Raw genomic sequence first — 22382 nt, 5'->3', positions numbered from 1 at the left:
TGCTGTAACAACTTAACCATAAACTCAGTAGCTTCAAGCAGTGCAGATTTCCTCTCTGCCTGCCGCGGTAAGCAGAAGTCCTCTCCTTCATGCACCTGTGTGACCCCACTGTGTGCACCCAGATAACCAGATGGTCTTCCCGCCTCCAGGCCCTTAACTTGATTGCAGCTACGAAATCCCTTCTGCCGCGGGAGGTGGCACATTCACAGGTTCTGGCAGTTAGGATGTGCACATCTTTGGGGCCCGTTATTCCATCTGCCACATCCATAGCCATCTCCAGACCCCTTCCAGGAAACCCGGGCTCGGTCCAAGCTTTTCCCTCTGCCTGGAGTTCTCTCATCTCTCTCAGGTCCATAACTTGAGTCCTTCCTTTTCTAAAATAGACCCTTCTCAATGCTTATCCCCAAGGAGGATTAATAATCTCTCTCCCTCCCTCTCTGTCATTCTCCCTCTCTCCATATCGTGTTCATTTTATGCACAGAATATAATATCTACTCAACATCTGTGACCAGAATTCACTTTAAAATCTCTGCCTCTGAAAAATGACAAATACAATTGGAAAGGTCCTCTGTAGCATTCCTCTACTGACACTTTCTGTGCCCTTTCTGTAGGTGCTGCAATGGTTTTGCGGAAGAAATTTTCAGCCAGCCAGTTCTGGGACGACTGCAGAAAATACGACGTGACCGTCATCCAGTATATCGGTGAACTGCTCCGGTACTTGTGCAACACACCCCCGGTAACACTGCTTGCATTTTATTTTTGTTTGTTTGTTTGTTTGTTTGTTTCCAGTACCGGGAATCAAACTCACGATGACGTGGCACTTGCCAGGCAGGTTCTGTGCCGCTGAGCTAAATCCCCAGCCCTTTGCATTTTATTATCTTTTTGAGATAGATAAGATGGGAGTTCGGGTGACTTGGGGTGATGCGGGGCTCCAGCCAATGTGGATAGAAACTGTATAGCAGTTTTCTGGCTCCAGCCAATGTGGATAGAAACTGTATAGCAGTTTTCTGTTTAGTCCGTATTTGTTGTGATAAAGTGTTTGACCCCACACCTACCATATTACTTTTATTATGATTACTGCTCCCCACCTTGCTGCCTGTCTCCACATCTTACCCTCTGCATACCCTCTTCTTCTTCCCTCTTCTTCTTCTTCCCTCTCCGCTTATGGAAAGCCACTGTCAAAGCCCGGCTCAAACAATAGCTCATCTGTTAAGCCTATTTGAGACACTCAGACAAAAGTCCTTGCTCCCTGCCCTCACACCATTGTATCCCTACTGTGCGTGGCTGCACGTGGAAGCTGTGCGTCTTTTCCTACCTCCCTTCCTCCCAAGGCTGTGCCTTTTTAAGATCAGGAGTCACATCTTGCCTCCTTGTCCCTCCAAATTCCAAAGGCGTGTGGGAAACTGCTACTTAATGTTTAATGAATAAATCCCCTTGTAGGTGCCTAAAAAATAAGGTCATTTACAGAAAAAAAAAATTTTTTTTGGTTTTTTGAAACAAGGTCTTGCTCTATAGTCCAGGCCAGCCTTGAACTCACTTTGTAGCCCAGGTTGGTCTGAGTTCACGGTAATCCTCCTGCCTCAGCCTCCCGAGTGCTGGATTACTAGTGTGTACCACCAGGCCCAGCATAGGAAAAAATTGTTGATTAGAACAAGAGATTGGTAGAACTGAGTGTTTCTTTTCTGCATTTAGGATCTGAGCTAAAGTAAGACGTGTAAATAGGTGGGGAAGAAGAGGAAGGGAAGAGACCTGCTAGAGTTCTAGCAGCCAGGCACAGTGGTGGAGGCCCAGAATCCCACCACTCTGGGAGGCTGAGGCAGGATTGTACATTCAAGCCCGGACTTAACAACTTTAGCATGACCCTATGTTCAAAAACACAACCGCTGTGATTATAGCTCAGTGCCAAAACCCTAGCGAGAATACACACACACACACACACACACAAACACACAGACTTCTAAGAGCTACAAGTAAAAGCCGTGCTATTTGGAAGGGGAAGAAAGATCCGAGCAGACTAGCGCCATCTGCCTTCCCTCCCAAATGGGTGAACCCGGTGCTGTTCAGCCCGAGTCCCTGCATGGTAGGAACCAGGTCGGAGGGCTGTGGCAGCACCAGGCTGACTCAGGAGGAGAAAGCCAGGGGGAGGGGAGCCATGACGGCTCACGGAGGAGGGAAGGCTCAGGGCACAAGGAGCCGGCGCGTGGGGGACGCAGGCAGCAAGGTGGGGTGTGAGGCTGCAGCCCCAGGGCTCGGCTTTGCTGTGTGTGACTTCGGTGTGAGCACAAAGCCATCCCAGAAGGCCTTGTGGGAGGTGCCTGGGAGCCGTGCTTTGGATCAGTCAGGAGGAGGTGGGGACCGGGAAGCCTCCAGTAACACAGACAGCCTCATCCAGGCAGAGGGAAAGCACATGGGGTAAGAATGCAGCCTCTGCACCATTCATAGCAGCTGAGGTGTGGCCCAGCCTGAGTGCCTGTCAATGGATGAGTAGTTACAAAAATGTAGTCTATACACAGGATGGAATATTGCTCAGCCATCAAGAAGAACGAAGTCGTATCTTAGAGAAGAATAGACTGGACTAGAGACTTTTACATTAAATGAAATAAGCCAGACTCAGAAAGCTCAATATTGTAGGCTTTCTCTTATTTGAGTAATTTTTTTTTTATTTTTTGAGACAGGGTCTCCGTATGTAGTGCCAGCTGGCCTTGAACTCACTATGTAGCCCAGGCTGGCCTTGAGCTCATGACAGTCCTCCTGCCTCAGCCTCCTGAGTGCTGAATTATAGGTGTGCACCACCACATCCAGCTTGAGGAATCTTTTTTGGTTTTTTGTTTTTTTAAAAGGAGAGCTGACAGGAAGGTAGAAGGTAGACTATTAGAGGTGAGAAAGAGAATCAGCAAAGAACCAGGGGGCCACAGGAGGTGAAAATAATCAAATACGTTATGTGCGTGAGCCAGTATGCCACAGCAAGACCCAGTTATTCTATATGCTGTGCTAAGAAAATTAAAAATCAAATTTTTTGAAAGACATGGCCTCAGGCATTTTCTAAAATAGCGAAGACCTTCCACCCCTTGGAGGTCACCCAAAAACAAGGAAAACAAATCTTAAAAATCCACACATGCTCCATTGTGTGAGAAGCTAGGAGGCACTGCACCCATGAACTCCACGGCACGGACAGGTGAAAGCTGGCGGGGACAGACACAGCGGGGCTGAGGAAGGCAAAACTCCAGAGGTGAGAACCACAGCGAAATCTAAGGTTGGAGAGAAAGAGAGACAGAGGCAGGATAGGACTGGGGAGGTAGAGGCAGAGGCAGAGAAAGAGTGGGGGAGCAGGAGAGACAGAGAGAGAGAGTCTATAAGAATGATATTGGAATTGCCCACTGCAGTATATGCAAGGAGGAAGACGAAGGCAAAGGAGAGACGCTTTCAGATCCCAGAGAACAGTTATCTCCTGTCTCTATACCCAGCAATAGTAGCAACCAGGTGTGCAGTAAGAAAATTTCACTCAAAGTCTCAACAGCAACAACAGCAGAACTGACTTCTACATGTGCTGCTTCTGGAAGTTATGAGAGAAAGTGTCCCGTCCAAACAGGAGAGTGAAAACAGGAAGACACAGGGTCCGGGAAAGAGACAGAGGGGAGTCCAGGCCTAGACAACCGCTAGTCCAGACTGGAGCAGGACAAAGGGAAGCAGGATGGGGAACAGGAAGGTGCGCCGTGCAGTGATTTCCTCCTGAGGGAGACTGTGCTTGCGGGCTAGTGGAGGCTGAAGAAAGCAAATAGAAATAAGTAGGGGAAGCAAGCAGGCAGAGAGGACGTGCATTCCAGGAAAAACAAACGTGCTCAGAAATGTACTTGTAGTGCATTACGTGGTTCACTGCTGGTGTATTACAGGCAAAGTAATAGGACACTGACTATAAATTTAACCAAAATTTGGGACACTGGAAAAATAGATCAAGGGAGCCGTGAATCCTGATCAAGCACAACAGGAAATCTAAAATTGATGCATTAAGCGATAGCAATACAGAAGTCATAGGGCTACACTTCGGCAAGAACGTGGACTGGGAGCTTTCATCCTTCTTAAAGAGAAGCATTTAATTTAGAGATGCGAAGATATGAAGAGATAGTACCCGAGTTCAAAGTGTACACTTCCGGTAGGGATGGGGGACCACGGATTCTTCATTCAGAGCCTTTCGGTGCTACCTGATTCTTTGTTTTGTTTTTTTTGTTTGTTTGTTTTTTTCTTGCTTTTTGCTTTTTGAGACAGGGTCTTCCTATGCAGTTCAGGCTAGCATTGAGCTCACTTTGTAGCCTAGGCTGGCCTTGAACTCACAACGATCCTCCTGCCTCAGCCTCCTAAGTGCTGGGATTACAGGCAGTGCTACCTGATTCTTAAACTCAGTGTCTCACCTTTTTTTCTCCCGGTTTTAAACCAAGAACAGCCCTCTCTGAAGTCAGATCGGTCTGGATTTGACTCTTGCAGCAGCTCTTTTGCTGTCTTCGTGGTCTCGGGCTCACTTACAAGTCTCCCAGTGCTCCGTTACCTCAGCGGTAACGTGAGGCACGTTGTAACCTGCCACACCTGGATGCGTGTTTCAGAAACCTCGGGACGGTAATCCAGGCCTCACCCTGGCACAGACAAGACGCCATTCACTTCAATCACCTGGCCCCCCCGCGTCCCCCCAGAACCCTGCCCAATCGCCCCTTATCACCCCCAAAGCTGGGGTGCACAGAAGTCCCAGGGCTGCACCTTGGCAAGAATGTGGCCTGGGAGCTTTGATCCTTCTTAAAGAGGATGAGGAGGGGCCCCTTGACCTAACGCCCGTCCCTGGGAGGCGTGGTTTTGGTCGCAGAGAGGCACGGTGTCCCCTAGGAAGGCAGAACTCGAGTCCCACTCCACTCTTGACCATGGGTGAGCCAAAGCAGAGGTGAGAACCGGACACCTTAGAAGCTTCCAGGACCTCCTCCTTGTGTCCCCAAACATTTCCAGCTTACAGCCCTAATCGCCTCTGCAAGGGTAATAAGATCCCAGGGCTGTGTGCTGAAAACTGACCCCGTGGTATTGTGATGCTAAGCCGGCTGCCACCACCCCAGACGACAGCTGCACCTGTGCCACTGGCCAGCTGCCCCCGCACCCAGGGCACCTGCACCGCCTGCATGCTCAGCCCTGCCCCGTGCCCGTGGCCTACCACCAGCTACAGAACAGAGAAACCCACGGCCTCCTGGCCGAGGCCGGCTGTTCTCCCGCAGGGATTACGCTGCGTGCAAAGCCAAGATCCAGGCCCTGCGGAGCATGCAGAGATAGAGGCCTTGGAGGAGCGGGGAGGTGACCGCTAGACAAGGAGGAGGCAGAGTGTGCAGGGCAAACAGCGTATGGCGCCAGGCAGGCTCTGGGCTTACTGTGGGAGGCTGCTTCAGAGCTGCTCGTGGGCCGGGAGCAGGAAGCGCCGAGGGTGAGATGTTCCTCAAGGATTTATCCCAGCAGAAACATTTGAGGGAGAGGTACGGGGGCGCCAGGACCTCAGGCAGAGGCACAGTGGGCCTCGCCAATAGACACAGGCTCTCCTTCCACATCTGTACTTGGTCATGGGAAAGGGAGTCCCCATTGCCTGACCGCTGGACCTGGGGAGCCCAGGTAGAGCACGGATTCCCATGCCGTCAGAATGCCCGGCTCCCGCACATTTAAAGTGCTTCTCAGGGGACACCCCTAACCCTGACCTTGACCAAGAGCCTTGAGCGGAGGTCCCTGGTCTCTCTGATCCCATCCCCTCTGAAGGACCGCTGAGGGCCATCTCTATCAGCGGCCAGCTCTGTCCACCTGTCCAGTTGGAGCTCCTGAACACATTCGCCACCAGAGTTTTGCCTACCGGCTGCTGCTGCAGGGAACCAGTACAGAGTTTGCTCAGCCTTGGCGGTCAGCTGCCGTCCCGTAGCCCCTGTCCTCAGACTGCCAGCCACGGTCTTCAAGTCGTTCTCTGCAGAGAGTGACTCGTGCTCCAGAATCCCTTCACAGTGACTTCACAGGGTGGGACACTGTGTAGAAAACAGATTGGAGCAATGGCTGCATGACCCAGTCCACTAACGTTGGGTGGGGGAGGAGCGTCCTAGAGACCTAGCACCTTTACCCCGTCCCATTGTTTTCCGCCCAAAGTTCATGAGGTAACAGAATTTGCAAGCGGAGATTATACGCACTGACCTGTGTATCCGCCGGGCTGTGATCCCACCCCCTGGACCGCGAAAATCACCTTACAGTATGAACCACGGTAGAACTAGCCTCGGTTGGGCCTCTGATAGCGTATTGTCGGGGAGACAGTGCGGGCTTCACCCCACCTGCCTTGCTGTCACGAGCTCTCCTTCCCATTCTTACATTCAAAATAGCTTCTCCTTTGTGGTTTTTATTGGTGGCAAAGCCTCTCCTCCCAGGCCACCTGAGCACCTGGGAGCCGGCTTCCTCCTTGCCTTCCCCTCCGTCCCGCAGGGACAGCCTCATAGGCTGCTCAGTGCTGGCTGGTCTGGTGACCTCCGGGTGTGCCTGGGCCGTGGCTCCCGTTCTTCTCGTGGGTCCTTCCAGCCCCAGCCTTGCTGCTCTTACTGGCTCTGAGCAAAGGGCTCCTCGCTCCTCTTGCTGGGCTGTGTCCCCACTCCTCTTCCTTGCTGCCAAGTGCAAGTCACTGCTCCAGCAGGGGAAACGCTGCCCAGGGGCCTGCTAGTAAGAGAAAGTGTCCGTCTCTGACAGACTGTCTGCCCTCCCGTCTACCAACTCACTGGCAGATGTTGCCCCGCCAGTGAGGCGATGGACCCTGGTCTGTGTCGGGTATGTGCTTGCGGCTGGCGGCGTCTGGTTCCGTCCAGTTGTCTCATGTTGATACTGAAAATCAAAATGGGGCCCAGAGAGTAAAAGGGAGACTCTTAGAGAAGAGGAAGGAGGAAGGGGAAGAGGAAAGGCGGTTCTAGGGGGTGGAAATACTGGAAGTATACGACACACACCTATGAGTATGCCAAACCAACACCTGCCATTCCGCACAACTAACACGCACTAATAATTCAAAGGTCAGATTAGAAAGACAAAACTGGGCGAACCGCGTCTTTGAGTTATGAGGTCAGAGCTCTGGCAGTCAGAGCACAGTGCTTATGTTGGGCAGAGAGGAGACGATACCTGTGCGGGGTGGAAAAGGCATGCACGTGCTGAACTGGAAACCAACATAGATAAAGGCAACTCAGCTGAGCGGGGTGGCCCATGCCTGTAATCCCAGTGCTCTGGGAGGCTGAAGCAGGAAGATTTTGAGCCCAGCCTGGGCAACTTAGCAACAAGAGCTAAGGAAACTATTAGTATAAATTAAATATGTAGGAAACAAAGGTGATTATTAATGTACAGTCAGTACAGTTGTTGCTGTGTGAGTGAGGCCCTGCCGTGGTTCAGCTTGGTCCCTCTCTTTTCCTTCTGCTACAGAAACCTAACGATCGGGATCATAAAGTAAGGGTGGCACTAGGCAACGGCTTACGCGGAGACGTGTGGAGAGAATTTATCAAGAGATTCGGGGACATCCAAATCTACGAGTTCTACGCTTCCACGGAAGGCAACGTGGGGTTTCTGAATTACCCGAAGAAGATTGGCGCTGTGGGGAGAGTGAACTTCCTGCAAAGAGTTAAGTGTCCTGGGAAATGGTTTCCAGGGTGCGGGGACTTCTTGGAGGCTGTGTCCTGATGGTGTCGTCATCAGAGTCTCAGGCAGCATCAGTGCCGGGTCCCAGCTGTGTGATGATGACCTCAAAAAAGTCATCTCGATTACTACTCGTAATTCCTACTCAATTTCTACTCGTAACCAGCCCTGTTCCTTTGCGCTCTGCAACTGCGTGGCATCCTCCCGATGCCGTTTATACTCGGGCGAGATACAGCTGGAATCTGCTGCTTCCTGAGCTCACTATGCCCTGTGAAGCCTGACCGTGGGCGGGAGGGTGCAGCCCCATCCCGAGCCATGGGCACCCTTGTTCTGAGGTTAGGCACGGGTGTCGTTTAGGAGCAGTACAGGCTTAAGACCCACTGTTTACAAGGTGTGACTGAAAAATATAGTGACTCTGAATTTTAAAAATTGATGACAGTAAAAGACACGTTGACGTGCATCCCCCTTAAAATACTCCCCTTGGCTCAAACACACCTGTTCCATTGTCTGTGCTGCTTCCTGCAGCAGGTGTGGAAGTCCTCTTCCCTGAGTGTCTGTCGCTGCTCTGTCGTGGCTGCCTCCATGTCCTCAATGGATTTAAAATGTGGACCTTTCCTGGTCGTTCTGACTTCGGCGTTTGCACAGTGAATAAGGTGGACGAGGACACACTGTAATGTTTCACAGACCAGCCCTTGCACCGCATGGCACTTGCAGCTACATTCACCATATTTTTATTACACCTCCTAAAGACGCCCAGAAATTTTCACCACTCTTGCAAATAAGTAAAGTCTATATTTGTTGACCACTTGTTTTTTAAGGAAGTTATCTGCTTCCTGCTGAAGTATATGGTTGGTCAATGGATCCCATAGATTTGGTGCAAGTTGGAAATGGACGTAGTAATCATGGCTAACGATTACATACAAAGATTGCCATGTGTGCAGTTTCTATTATCAGGGAACATAATATACTTAGTATTACTCTTACTGAATTATTTACATTTACATCAACAGCATAAATTCTTATGCTACTGAACTGTATATTAACTAGGATAGAGTTTTAATAATTCTATAGTCAAGGACCTGAAACGATTTTACCTTTGATCCTTAAATACATTGGATAGCATATGTCCCTGACAATGAGAAGCATCTAATGGGAGCATAGGAATATACTCATACAAGATTTTGAAAACCCACCTGTGATATGCCCACCAAAAGACACACTGCTAACAATATTCCTAACAAGAGTCTTTATAATAATCCAAAACCAGAAATAAGCTGGGCATGGTGGCACACACCTGTAATCCCAGCACTCAGGAGGCTGAGGCAGGAGGACCATTGCAAGTTCAAGACCAGCCTGGGCTACAAAGTGAGCTCAAGGCCAGCCTGAACTACATAGCAAGACCCTGTCTCAAAAAGACCAAAAACTAAAAAAAAAAACAAAACCAGAAATAATCCCAGTTCCCATTAATAGGAGAATAAATAAATTATAGTATATTTTACCCACTAGCAGGAGAATTAGTATAAATTGTAGTACATCTACTCAAGGGAAAATTAGACACAATAAAAATGTATCGTGGGGGCTAGAGATGATAGCTCAGTGGTAGAGCACTTGCTTAGAATAAGGAGGCCCTGGGATCAATCCCCAGCACTGCAAAAAAGGAATTTAAAACTAAAAAAAAAGAAAAAGAAAAACACTAATAGGAACACCGACATGGAGGATGAGTATTCACATATACACCAAAGGGAAGAAGCAGAAATAAAAACATGCTTTTGCTTCACTTATTTGAGGTTTGCAACGAAAAGTGGTGGAAGTCAGAATGGTGGTTAGCTTCACAGAAAGGAGTCAGAGGCAAGTGAAATGAAATGTTTTACATCTTAGCCAAGGTGGTAATTCCATAGGTTTATAGAAATGCAAGGTGTCGCTAAGCTGCAGACTTAAGATGTGTGCTTTATGTACTTTCTATAGTAAAGTATTTAAAAGTGCAAAGATTTCTACTCACAACGATACGTTTTAATTTTGCTAGAAAATCGTGCATTATGAGCTGATTAAATACGATGTGGAGAAAGACGAACCCGTCCGGGATGAGAACGGCTTTTGCGTCAGAGTTCCCAGAGGTATGGTGGGCTTGCGGTTCAGGTGCCCTCTGCCTTTCCTTGTCCTGACCAACTGACTTTTAAGGGCCAATATATTCTTGCCAGAGTGGGGGAAGAAAAGAGGTGCATGTAGGTACCCTCATAAAACAGTTGTAGACATTTCCGAAGGTGCTCATTTACCACTAAAACATAATGCTCACTTCGCAGCTAGCTTGACAACCTCTTCCTCGTAAGGCAAGGGTTTTATGGGAAAAGATAGGTAACTGATCACAGAACTAAGCTGGAGGTGGTTTTTACCTTTGACTTGAACGTCAACGCAGTTGTCTGGCTATATGTATAAATCCTTCAGTAAAAGATGAATGTGAAAATAATTACAAGTGTGGCCATACAGAGTAATGTTTAGTGTATGTATATGTGAGATACATACGTATGTGTGATACATACGTATGTGCCTCTATGTGATCTAAGTGAATATGTGCATAAAAAAATACTTCCTGCAGCCAGTGGGTTGAGGACCATCAGTTTTAAGAAAAGGTTGGTACTAAAATTTGCTTGCCTCTTTCCTGTCCTGTCTTAGGTGAGGTCGGACTCCTGATTTGCAAAATCACACAACTGACACCATTTAACGGCTACGCTGGGGGGAAGAGCCATACAGAGAAGAAGAAGCTGAGAGACGTCTTCAAGAAAGGAGATGTCTATTTCAACAGCGGAGACCTCCTAACGATCGACCATGAGAATTTCATCTACTTCCACGACAGAGTTGGAGATACATTCCGGTCAGTTTCTCTGAGTCTGGAGCCCAAAACAAACGCTCACGCACAGCTTAGCTTGCTCCTGAATTGGGGCCCCACCCTCCTCCAGTCTGTGGGTGTCCGTCCTGCCTCCTGGATTCCACAGCATAAGTGTCAATCGAGGGGCGGAGTTAACGTGAAACCCGGGTCTCACGGTTTGGAGTTTATGAAGTCCACCAGCTACTCTCAACGGTCCTTTATTAGCAGTCGCGCTTAGGACAGCAGGGATTGTCTCCTTTCCAGAGGGGCTTCTCCTTAGATAAAATCCAATGCAAATGAACATGGAGCCAAGCATCTGAGGAGGAGGTCAAGGGTGCAGAGCTTCTTCCCCCTCGCCTCCCTCCCTCTCTCCTATCTTCCATCTGCAACCAAGACGGTTTCCACAGAATCCCGGGTCAGTGCAGGCAGTTGGAAAGTGGTCCTAACAGGCTGTGAACTCTCAGCGCTGTAACTGCTCGCCCAGGCATCCGGCACAGTGCCTGCCCCAGCAGTTAGCTTTGACCGGAAGGAAGGAGGAAGGGACAGAGCTGTGTAACAGTAGAAAGGTGGTGATCGCGTGGGGAGCACCGGCCGCCAGCCCCTCCTCCACCCCTGCGCAGCAGGGCTAGGACTGCTGTAGGGGAAAGAAACTCCCAGCCTGCTAGATAGCTGGGATGAGCTCATGTTCTCTAAAATCAAAGAATGGATTTTAGGAACAACAGAGGGTAAGAGCAGAGTATATTTACAGGGGAAAGAAAGTTTCTGTCAGAGAGAGATGCAAGGGTCCTGAACGCGTTGCCAAGGACCCTGCCATTTCGAGGGATTTTTATAGAGTAAATCCACAACGTGAGGCGGGTCCAAGGTGGGAAACGTGGGAACTCCAAAGGTGGGCATGAGGTGGGACAAAATTATGGTCAACCAATACGATTATGAGTATAATTGCTCAGGTAAAATTGATTACATCAAGATCAAACAGGGAAGCCAGTCACGTAGCAAGCTGGTATAAATACACACCTGGCTTTTCTTGTAGGAGGTTGAGTTAGTAGCTCTTCTGGCTTTTCAAGGTGATAGAGGCCTATTTAAAATATCAATCCCTTGCAACTAGAGACCATACTCATAAGTGAAATAAATCGGACCCACATGTGTAAACATCATATTGTCTCCCTGGTGTAGAAACCTGAAAGAGTAAGTAAAACTCAAAACATATAATAGATGATATGAAAGGGAAAGAAATTGTTCAAAGGAAGGAACCTGGGATGAGGGAAAGAAGAAAAAAGAAAGTAGGCAATATGTGTGTGTGTATATATATATATAGCTGGGATAACTGTACTGCTGATGTCTGATGGTATGTTGAAAGGAACAGTTAATGCCTAAAATTTTTTATATTCTTACCAATTTTGCATGCTTATATCTGGTAATCTGAGCAACTGATTTGAAGACAACAATACGCAATAGAACAACCATTGGTGAATTCCTACCATCTTGTCTAGTGAAACTCTGTATTATCTCTCATGTTTTGTCTAATAATTATTTTATATTCTCTTTAATGGTTTGAACAATCTTCCATTCTTACATCTGGTAATCTGAGCAACATAGTTGCAGATAACACTATGTAATATAACAACCAGGGTTAATTCCTATCCTTTTGTTTTGAAACCCTGTATGACTTTTAATGTTCTTGCTTTGTTTTATTTATGTTCGTGATGTTGGTGTGCTGCTATTCTTTTTTTTTCTTTCTCTTTTACTGCTCTCTTTAAAATAAGAAAAATATCAGTCCCTGATGTTTATCCCTAGGCAGTATGTGGGTGCACTTGTTTAACCTTTTGTCTTGAGGTCTGGCCCTCAGGAGAGATGCCTGTCTCTCCCACAGTCGCAAGGCATCTCATCTTCCGCACCGGCTCCTTCGAGGGCCCAGCCCTATCTGACTGCCTATAATATTTCTATCTAACTTAGCTGCCTATAACAGGACGGCAGGGAACAGTTCCTGACCTCAACTCTTCTCTCCCGTTTTGTGAGGTTCCCAAAGATCCTTGGGGTGCCTTCATGCCTAACAGCCCAGGACTCAGAAGCACTATCATTATTTTATACCACCTTCGTGCTATTAAGAAGGTACTTCTGAGAGACCTAAAGAATTTTTTTTTTTTTTGGTTTGTTTGTTTTTTGTCTTTTTGAGACAGGGTCTTGCTCTGCAGTTCAGGCTGGCCTTGAGCTCACTTTGTAGCCCAGGCTGCTCTCGAACTTGCAGCGATCCTCCTGCCTCAGCCTCCTGAGTGCTGGGATTACAGGTGTGGGCCACCATGCCCGGCTAAAGAATTTTTTTTTTTTTTTTTTTTTTGATTTTTGGTTTTTTTCCAGTACCGGGAATCAAACTCACAACATTGCACTTGCCAGGCAGGCACTGTGCCGCTGAGCTAAATCCCCAGCCCCTACAGAATTTTTTATATAAAATAAAATTCAACTCTTTAGTAGGTGAAAAATAGTTCACAGGGGGCCCTAGCATTAACATTACCAAAGTCTGATTTTTTTTTTCTTTTTAATGAAAATCTGTCTTATTGCCATGAGACCTTAAAATGCAAAAACGAAATTCTATGAAATAGCAGTTCACTAAGTGAGTTAAATAGAGGCTTGTTGATCGGTGAGAAAAGTGAGAGACCTGAACATGGCCAAAAGGGGAGCTGATGTGCTTCTGGTCTCTAGTGCTTTCTTGACCAAGGCTGCATCCTCCTGTGAGAGCACAGTCCAGCCCTTCGTGTTTCAGCAACCCCGAAATCCCACGCTTTAGCACCCAGCCTCTTTACCTCCTGTTCCCACAGCAGAAGGCCGTGACTGAGTTGGGGGGCTCAGGGGCCAAGACGCAGAGGCTGAGGCCAGCCTACTACCCCGAAAAGCTGGGAGGAGAACAGTGCTCTCTGCCATTGCAGCCTGGCCGGCAAGCACTGGTGACCTCTGCTTTCTTTCCAGGTGGAAAGGGGAGAACGTGGCCACCACCGAAGTCGCTGACATCATGGGCCTGGTTGAGTTTGTCGAGGAGGTGAATGTGTACGGAGTACCCGTGCCGGGTATGTACAGGACAGGAGCCACGCCTAATGCCAGCTACTGAACGTCACTTTAACTCCTGGGGGGTGACTCTCATCACTGTATTCTCCCCAGGATGGAGAACTCAACCACTCCGTCTGCCCCCAGGGAGGGGGGGCTCGTGTCTGTTCTGTGTTCTGTTGTAATAGCCACTTGGTGCTTCTGCTCTTGGGCACACTAAATCCCTTGGACACAGGCCCCTGAGCCATGTCCACGCGCCTGGACAAACATGCGTCGAGCCAGGCCTGGTGGCACACACTTGTAAGTAAACCCAGCACTTGGGAGGCTGCGGCAGTTCGAGGCCAGTCTGAACTACATAGCCAGACTCCATCTCAAAAAAAAAGTAGAAATCCAGAATTCGTCTTTTCCTGAGCCAAGAGTTTCCATGAAAATAGTCTTTATTTTCACGGTCCAGGATGGCTGCCAATGGGCCCTGTGTGGCTACTGACACTTGAAGTGAGGCTAATGCCGCGGAGGGGTTGACGTTTTCATTTTAGTTTATGCCATTTCCAGTCTTAATAGCCACCGTGCCCAGCGGCTGCCATATTGGATGGAGACCCTCTGGCCAGAATTGATCTCTAGACCACAGGTGCTGTGGACTGGAGCCTTCCTCCCACAGCTGCAAAATCCTGAAATCTGGGAGGCAGGGCAGAGGCCCGAGACCTACAGGCCCACCCGCCCCTCGGTCAGCATTGCCACTAGCAGAGCAGGAGGCACAGAGCTGGTCAGCGTGGAAGAGCTGTGTCACATCTGCTGCTGCCTTCATGCAGGACTTGGGAGCCAGGGCCCAGGAACCCTCCAAACAGGGCCTGCCTTCCTCTTTCAGATAGGAAGCAAACCAAATGAGGCAGCAGCTCTTTAAAAATGTTTTCCGTTTGTGTTTTGCCTTCCTTAGAGCAGTAGATAAACACACAGTCCCCACGGGAGAGATTTCAAAAGCTGGGGCCCAGGTGACCAAGGACAGCTCCCACCCCCTCTCTGATTACAGCTAAATCGTACAGGGAAGTGGACTGGGCTCCCAGTGAGTCTGGTGCCTAATTACCACCATCCTCACAAGAAAACAAGGGCAATTGTTCTCAACCCTTCTCCACTCACAGCGCTAGCAAGGACCTCTTTTCTCTGCAGAGCTCCTTTTTCTGGAGACCTTGAGCAGAACCAGGCACCCCACAGCTCCAACCTGGGCCCGTCACCCTCTGACCCAAAGCTTCTCTGCCATGCAGACAGGTGAAGCTGTTAAGAACCTTGATTAAATAAATCAGTCTCCAAGGTGGTGTTTGTGCTTAGAGACGCCCAACTGGCCTTGCCAGCTGAGGAGGAGCCTGAGCTCAGTTCTTCATGATGGGGAGGACTTCCCACTGGGATCCAGAAAAATCTTCCCTCGGCCCCACTTAGTCCTGTGTCCACTTAGTCGGGTGTCGCCATGGGATGATGGGGTGACAGAAGATGGGCTCGGGCCAGTTCTGAGTGTTTGCTGCTGGACCTTGAGTGAGTCTCTTAATGGCTTTATGTCTCTTTCTTCTGTAAAGTGAAGACTACATTTGTACCTCTTCCGAAGGTCGTCATGAAAGTTAAATGAGATAAACTATAAAACACACTCAGGGTAGGCCTGGAACATATTAAAGACTCTAGCAATGTGTTAACTATCACTATTATTACTGTGGGTCTATTCACCTTGGAATAATTTAATATATATTTGATTTTTTTTCTGAGACATAGAGGATCCTACTGTGTATCCCTGACTGGCCTTGAATTCACAGTGATCCTCCTGCCTCAGCCTGCTAGGATTACAGGCATGTGCCGCCGTGCTAGTAACATATATTTGAAATAAAAAATGCAACTGTCCCAAGGAAACCTGTGTTACTGCCTCAGTCCACAAAGCCTCAGGGAGTAAATAAACAGCCAAACGCATCTAATGTTTTCTCACTTCATTTCTAGGTCATGAGGGTCGAATTGGAATGGCCTCCATCAAGATGAAAGAAAACCATGAGTTTGATGGAAAGAAACTCTTTCAGCACATTGTTGATTACCTGCCAGCCTACGCGAGACCCCGCTTTCTGCGGATACAGGTGAGACGCCTGCCTTATCAGCATCAACTTGCTTCTCCCTCAGAGACCCCAGTCTTAGCAGACAGTTCCCTTGCTCCCCTGGTGACTTATACCAAGTTTTCACCACCTTTTCAGGAAGCTCAGAAAGAAGTGTTGTGTTTCAATAAGGAAGCAAAAATACCAGAAAATACAGCAAGCAGAAATCCAATCCTAATCCCTTTGTCCCTGACGTGACAGGCTAGTTTATTCAACAACATTCTTAGCAAATAGCTCACACAACTGTGTTTGGTGGGGTATGACACTCCAAATAGAAGTACTCTAACTTTCCCAGTTGCGCTTTCAATTTGAAAGACGACAAAAAACAGCTGAAGGCCTTCACCTTCCTCTAGGGTAAAATTTCAATGGGCATCGTTAGCCAGTTGGAACTGCTTCCCTATCGCTGCTGAAGGGATTTTTGTTTTTGCTTTCTCGAACTCCAACCCTCTTTGTTAGTTTAACGTTCTGACTTTCGGACTTGGAGCCTCTGTGATTTTATAACTGAAGGCCTGAGAAAAGGAGGCTTAGGATTCTCGGTACAGTTGAGTGTGGAGGGGTCTTTCTATTGAGGGTCACAAAGCACTAGCATTTGGCAACCAGATGCTAAAGAGACATGAAAATGAAATATCAAGCTGGATGTGGGGGCACAGGCTTGTAATCCCAATGCCTGGGAGGCTGAGGCAGGAGGTTCATTGGGAGCTCCAGACCAGCCTGAACTGCATAGCGAGACCCTGTCTCAAAAAAAAAAGCAAAAAAAAAAAAATAGAAAATGAGATATCTTCAGGTATCTCAGTGAACATGGAAAGGAGTCTTCTAACAGACTGGGACAATAGAGTTTGTAGGTGAATGGTCCCTCTGCCCCTCCCACCATTAGCCAAGATGTTTCTGCAGCCAGACAAGCCCCTCTGCCCAGAAACCCATCCTGGTGGGCACTCTCCATGGGGGATCTTAAGGCTCTGCAGGAATAAAAACAAATCCCGCACTTATGGCCACCTCATGAACGTTTGGAAACAGGTTGTTGGGTATCATAAAAACTTACACTCACAGCTCTCGCAGGACCAGACAAACCAGTGAGTTCCCAGACCCCGATGCCCCGGCCCTCCCTCTCACCCTCTACCTTATCTATTGCAAAACATACCCACAGCGCGGGCTGCTCTTTTTCAGGACACCATTGAGATCACTGGGACTTTCAAACACCGCAAAGTGACCCTCATGGAGGAGGGCTTTAACCCCACCGTCATCAAAGACACCATGTATTTCTTGGACGACACGGCAAAGACGTACGTGCCTATGACTGAGGACATTTATAATGCCATCAGCAACAAAACGCTGAAGCTGTGAGCATTGCTGGGAGGACAACTCATCACAGTTCTTGAAAGAAGCTGAATGGACCCAGTACAGCCTCTTGATATAATCCAACTTTAATTCGATTGAAGATTATGAGGGCAATTTTTTTAGGAAAGTATGCCTACCAGTGAGGGGAGGGTTTTTTTAAAAGTACACCTCAACTTTTACACATGAAAATATTTAGAGATAATTATTTTTTCAATATGCACCTACCCTTTGTATTTGCAAACTGGCCCAGTTGGAGGGAGGGTCTTGGTTTTTTTAAAAAATGGATAATAAAATAGATGGGGGAGGGGGTGCAAAAAGATAAAATAAAATAGATGAACACCAACATATGAAATGGCACTGTCGCTTGTGTTCTTTGCCAACTTTGTTGTAAATGCAAACCCGGTATCCGTTACTCCACAGTCTCCTCAGGAGCTTGTTACTGGTGTCCCATATGAAATGGTGTAGGTCAAAATGGCGGCGGAGAGGGAAGGCGGGCCAGCAATGGGTAGTCCAGTGGGAAGGAAGCCAGCTCCAGTGTAAGGAAACCAGGTCTCTCCACCAAAAAGCATCCTCGCCACTGGGTGCAAACAGCCATGCTCCAGCAGGTGGCAGCATCATCTGCAGTCCTGGAAGGAACCTAAATCCATGGCATCAAAGTGCTCTCCATGAAGGTGTTCGGTAAATACTCTTTAGCTACACCAAGGGTCGCAAGCCCACGTGTCTTCAGGATTCACATAAGGGGTGAGGGGCGGTCACAAACGAGTGTTGGGGACACCGCTGCTCAGTCAGCTGGTTCTTGTCACGTGGGAATAAGGTCAGGTTCTGTTGATACCTCCTGAAGTCGTCTCCCAATTTCAAAAATAAAGTCTCAAAATTTTGGAAACGCCCATGAATCTCAAGCAAAGCATGTCTGTGGACAGATGAGTCCCCAGCTCTGCGGTAGCACCTCACTCTCAGGTGCATAGAGAATTGGGGTCACGTGCCCCAGGCAGGGGCTGCTTTCGCCCACCACCAGCCTTCTGCCCATCAACCCTGTTCAGGGACCTGGGGCCCTTGGATGTGGCACAAGAGTGTTGGGGACCTTCTGAGGACCCCCTCCAGACAAGCTTCCTCCTTGCCCTCCGCTGCCTCCCTGTTATAGTCTAGATCTAGAATTCCCCCGTCGTGTTCAGAGGCAGGGCTTTCACAAGGCAGTTGGATCATGGAGGCGCCATGCTGAATGTGCTGCTAGGAGGGGTCTGCTTGGAGATGGTCACTGGGGGTGACCTGGAAGGACTTCTTTCCCTTGCCCCAGCTCCTGTCTTACTGCCGTGCTTCCTGGCCGCCGTGATGGGAACAGCTGTCCTCCGCCAAACCCTTCCTCCCCGCCCCTTCCTGCCCAAGAGCCTGCTGAGCAGGGTCCCCCACAATAAGCAAGCCAAAATAAACCTCTCCTCCTTTAACTTGTGGCTGTCCAGTATTTTACCCCAGCAATGAGAAAGCGACCAAGATACCCCTTTCCTGAGCACCAGTCCCCTACTACTACTACAGCTGCCACCAGTCCAGAAGCAGGTCCCGGAGGCAAGTGCTCAAGGGGGCCTGGCCTTACCTAGAGCTGGTGTTAGGAGGTCACGGTCACTAGTCCTCATCCAGGAAGAGACCACTGTCCCTAGACTGTGTCCCTAGACTATTCGCCCCGTGTCCCTAGACTGCATGGAGATTCCTCAGGGAACCGGGGCTGGCAGGGAGCTCCGATTCCCGCCAGTTCAGGGATCCTCAATGTTACATGACGAGCGCGGTCCCCCCAACCCCCGTCCTCCGCACAGTACTAGAAACATCTTCCAACTTCTCCACTCCTCCAGCTGACTTCTGAGAAGACCCAAATCCTTGTCCCCTCTTATGACACCTAACAATAAACATCCCTGACCAGCAAAGAGGGTGACCCACGGAAAATTTGGATATGCTTCATCTTTGTGAATTTTTCCAGTAATTTACAACCATGATTGCTTCCATGTCAGCCTCTGGGACTGTTTTTCAAATTCTCTCAGCTTCTGATTTATTGATGCCCCAGTGAGAACTGGAACCCAAGTGATGCAGGCAGCACAGCCAGTGTTTCTGAGAATTTCACACGGTGCTATTGTGTTATGAGGAATCTTTCCCAGTGAAAGAGGTGCCAGCAGCGATGGCATGCTGGGTCACAAGGTGCATTTTTTCAGGTGAGAGGTGAGCACTTACCCCATTAGCCAGAACACTGGGGCCCCGACCTCCTGTCGCCTATGTTTTCAATCATGTCGTTACCACAGAAGCTCAGAAATCTGTGGCCTCGCATCCCCACCAGCCCTGACTCTCGGCTGGATCCTATGCCCCCAAAAGGCCGACTGTTGGGTTTGTGTGTGTGAAGCAAAAGCAAGCCACCACCTGAGAGAAGAAACTAACTCTCAAGACTGATTTTCCACCCAGGTGCAGTTGTACATGCCTGTAATCCCAGCTACTGGAGAGGCTGAGGCAGGAGGATCACAAGTTCGAGACCAGTTTGAGCAACTTAGCAAAAGCCTGTCTCAAAATAAAAAATGAAAAGGGCTGGGGGTGTAGCTCCGTGGTAGAGGTCTTGCCTGGTCAGTGTGAGGCCTTGGGTCCGACTCCCAGCACTAGGGGGATGAAAAGATGGACTTTTTTCTTTTAAAAGGGTCAGAAATTACGTCCATAAAAAAATATGCACAACTAGGCTTCCTTTGTTTGAAAGTATAAATGAATTTTTTTAAAAACTTAAAACTGATATCGGCATAAAATGTTCAATAAATCTGATTTAAACACATTGCCTAGAAGTTCATAGTCAGTACATAGAAGGGGCAGTGCTGGCACAGAATAATTTGGGCATGAAACTGCGATGTGAAATAGCAACTAAGAATCCACAGAAAAATAAATAATCCCAGCACTACGGGAGACGGAGGCAGGAGAATTCCAAGTTTGAGCTCATCCTGGGCAAGATCCTATCTCAAAATTTAAAACAAAAAAAAAAAAGGCTGGGGAATCTGAGCAACCTAGTTGAAGATAACAATATGTAACATAACAACCACTGTTAATTCCTTTCATTTTGTCTCCAAACCCTGTAGCACTTTTAATGTTCTTGCTTTGTTTCATTTATGTTTGTGATGTTGGTATGCTGCTATTGTCCTTTTTTTTTTCTCCTTTACTACTCTCTTTAAAATTTAAAAAAAAAAAAAAACTGGGGATGTAGATCAGTGTGACAGCCAAGTTCAGTCCCCAGTACTGCAAAAAGATAAAAAAGATTTTAAAAGCCATCTGACCAACTGCAGTGACCCCTCCTCAACGGTGATTTGTTAAATGTGTCGCCCTTTGATATAGTCACTCCGCAAACACTGAGGGGTTTCTACTGTGGGCCCAGGGAAGTGCTAGCCCCAGTGTGATGCAACTTCCATGCCTTCAAGCTGCCTGGAAAGACCAGTGGAAGGAGGCCGGGGTCCCTGCCATGTGCTTGAACTGCTGCGCATGGTTACACGGTCACCACGCTTGGCGACGGCCGGAAGTCTGTGAAGAGGGGGCTGATGAGAGATCCAGCGTCCCGGGCGTCAGGGTTCGGGGTCCGTTCGTGCGTCCGTCACACTCAGCTCCCCGAGGGAGAGACTGTCTGTCCTCGTCATCGTGTCCTCGGGGCCTGGCATTTAGTAGGCAATGATTATTTGTTGCCTGTTCATCAAACAACCCTGATAAGCATGTGTTTCCTACGCAAGCTTTTTTCTGTTAAGGGGAAGGCTTGATTAAATGATCTTTTGTAGCAGTACTGAAGACTGAACCCAGGGATCCCTGAGCTATATCCCCAACTCGTTTTATTTTTTTCATTTTGAGACAGTCTTGCTAAATTGACCACACTGGGCTCAAATGTGCAATCTCCTGCGTCAGCCTCCTGAGTGTAGCAGGGGTTACGGGAGTACGGCACCATGCCCAGCATGATTCAGAGCTTACAGTTCATGTAGAGCAATGATTCTTGCATTTGAACATTGAAAATCACGTTGGAGAGAGAGACAGAGAGAGAGAAAATGAATTGTCCTTAAATCTTATTAAACATGCAGTGCTAGATCCCAACCCCAGAATTGGAATTGGAATTTGCATTTTTAACAAATTCCCATTTGGGAATGATGCTGTTATTCAGGCATCAGACCTTGGGAGCCATTTACCAAGAAAAGGCACCCTGTGTTACACTTGGACCCTGCCGAGATGCTGCAGCTCGGTTCCTCAGAGCTGAATTCCCACTTCGAGGTTCAGCTCTTAGATCAAAGAGGCTTCCAGTGCAGACACAGGAACTGCTCAGCACAAAGAAGCACTTCGTTCTCAGATATACCCATCAATTAACACCTTATACTTCTTTCTCTCTCTTTCTCTCTCACGCACACACACACACACAATGTGACTTGCTGTAGCAGACCGACAGTGATCATAGAGCCTCTAGTCACACCTCTTTATTTGATAAAAGAAAAACACAGAGCCCCGTAGTGCAGTGATTTGCCCAAAGTCACCCAGTGAATTGACAGCACCGAGCTCCCCGTGGCTCATGCGAGAAGGAAGCACCTTCAGGGACCAGTGGTTCTGGGTGTGGTGCACGGCCAGCAGGGTCAGCAGTGTCCAGAACTTTGAAGACATGCCCTGCCTTGCCTCCACCTCCCGCCCCCTGAGTCAGAAGCCTGGCAATCTGGGTTTTAGCAGCGAGGCTTGGAGTGGATGCTGACGCCGGCCCACTGCAGAGCCTCTCAGCCTGCCTGAGTCACCATCACCAGGGCTGCCCACATTTTCGGCCACATTTGCCACTGTGAGAACAAGGGAATCTAACAGTGTGGTTCCCCACACGCTGCCACCCATTCACGGCACTTGGGGAGCTGCCAGAACCCCAAACAGCCAGGCGTAGTGGCACATGTCTGTAAACCCACCACTCAGGAGCAGGAGGCAGGAGGACCGCCCCAAGTTCAAGGCCAGCCTGAACTACGCAGCAAAACCCTGACTCAGAATGAACAATACCAATCACAACAACAAAACAAGCCCTGGCTCACCCAATACAACTAGCCCAAGATTTCTAGGACAAGAAGCTACGAGTCAGAGGTTATTTTAAAGACTCCCCCACGGTGATTCCAAGACAGTTTATAAACAAAGAAGCCACAGCTTTAAGTCACACGGTTTTGAGGGGGCAAACTATAGGCCACGCGTCCCACTCCAAACCTACGCTTTAAACACACAAGCTGCCTCCCTTCCCCGCTCCCCACGGCTCTTCCAAACCCACTGTCCCACCACCAAGCTCCAAACTTCAGCATCCTGAAAACCAGAATCTGTGAACCGCAGGTATTTAAACTCCAGGATACACCCTGGTTAATCAAGAGTCAATG

General features: G+C 48.5%; 1 protein-coding gene across 1 annotated transcript in view; it reads left to right on the top strand.

The window, feature by feature from the left end:
- The window catches only part of Slc27a2 (solute carrier family 27 (fatty acid transporter), member 2), a gene marked incomplete at its 5' end in the record, with an annotated part of 35144 nt that extends 17783 nt beyond the window's left edge, over nucleotides 1-17361 (top strand). The window contains 7 exon segments of the mRNA XM_005376675.2: nucleotides 612-736; nucleotides 7447-7641; nucleotides 9680-9770; nucleotides 10327-10525; nucleotides 13481-13578; nucleotides 15530-15660; nucleotides 16840-17361. Coding sequence (XP_005376732.1) covers nucleotides 612-736; nucleotides 7447-7641; nucleotides 9680-9770; nucleotides 10327-10525; nucleotides 13481-13578; nucleotides 15530-15660; nucleotides 16840-17016 — 1016 coding nt within the window. The 3' untranslated portion in view covers nucleotides 17017-17361.
- Between the last annotated feature and the right edge of the window lie 5021 nt (nucleotides 17362-22382).

This window comes from Chinchilla lanigera, unplaced genomic scaffold, assembly GCF_000276665.1.
Source record: "Chinchilla lanigera isolate Chin_1 unplaced genomic scaffold, ChiLan1.0 scaffold00008, whole genome shotgun sequence".
Lineage (NCBI taxonomy): Eukaryota > Metazoa > Chordata > Mammalia > Rodentia > Chinchillidae > Chinchilla > Chinchilla lanigera.
Note: the sequence above shows the minus strand (reverse complement) of the source record. Positions and strands in the feature narration are given on the sequence as shown.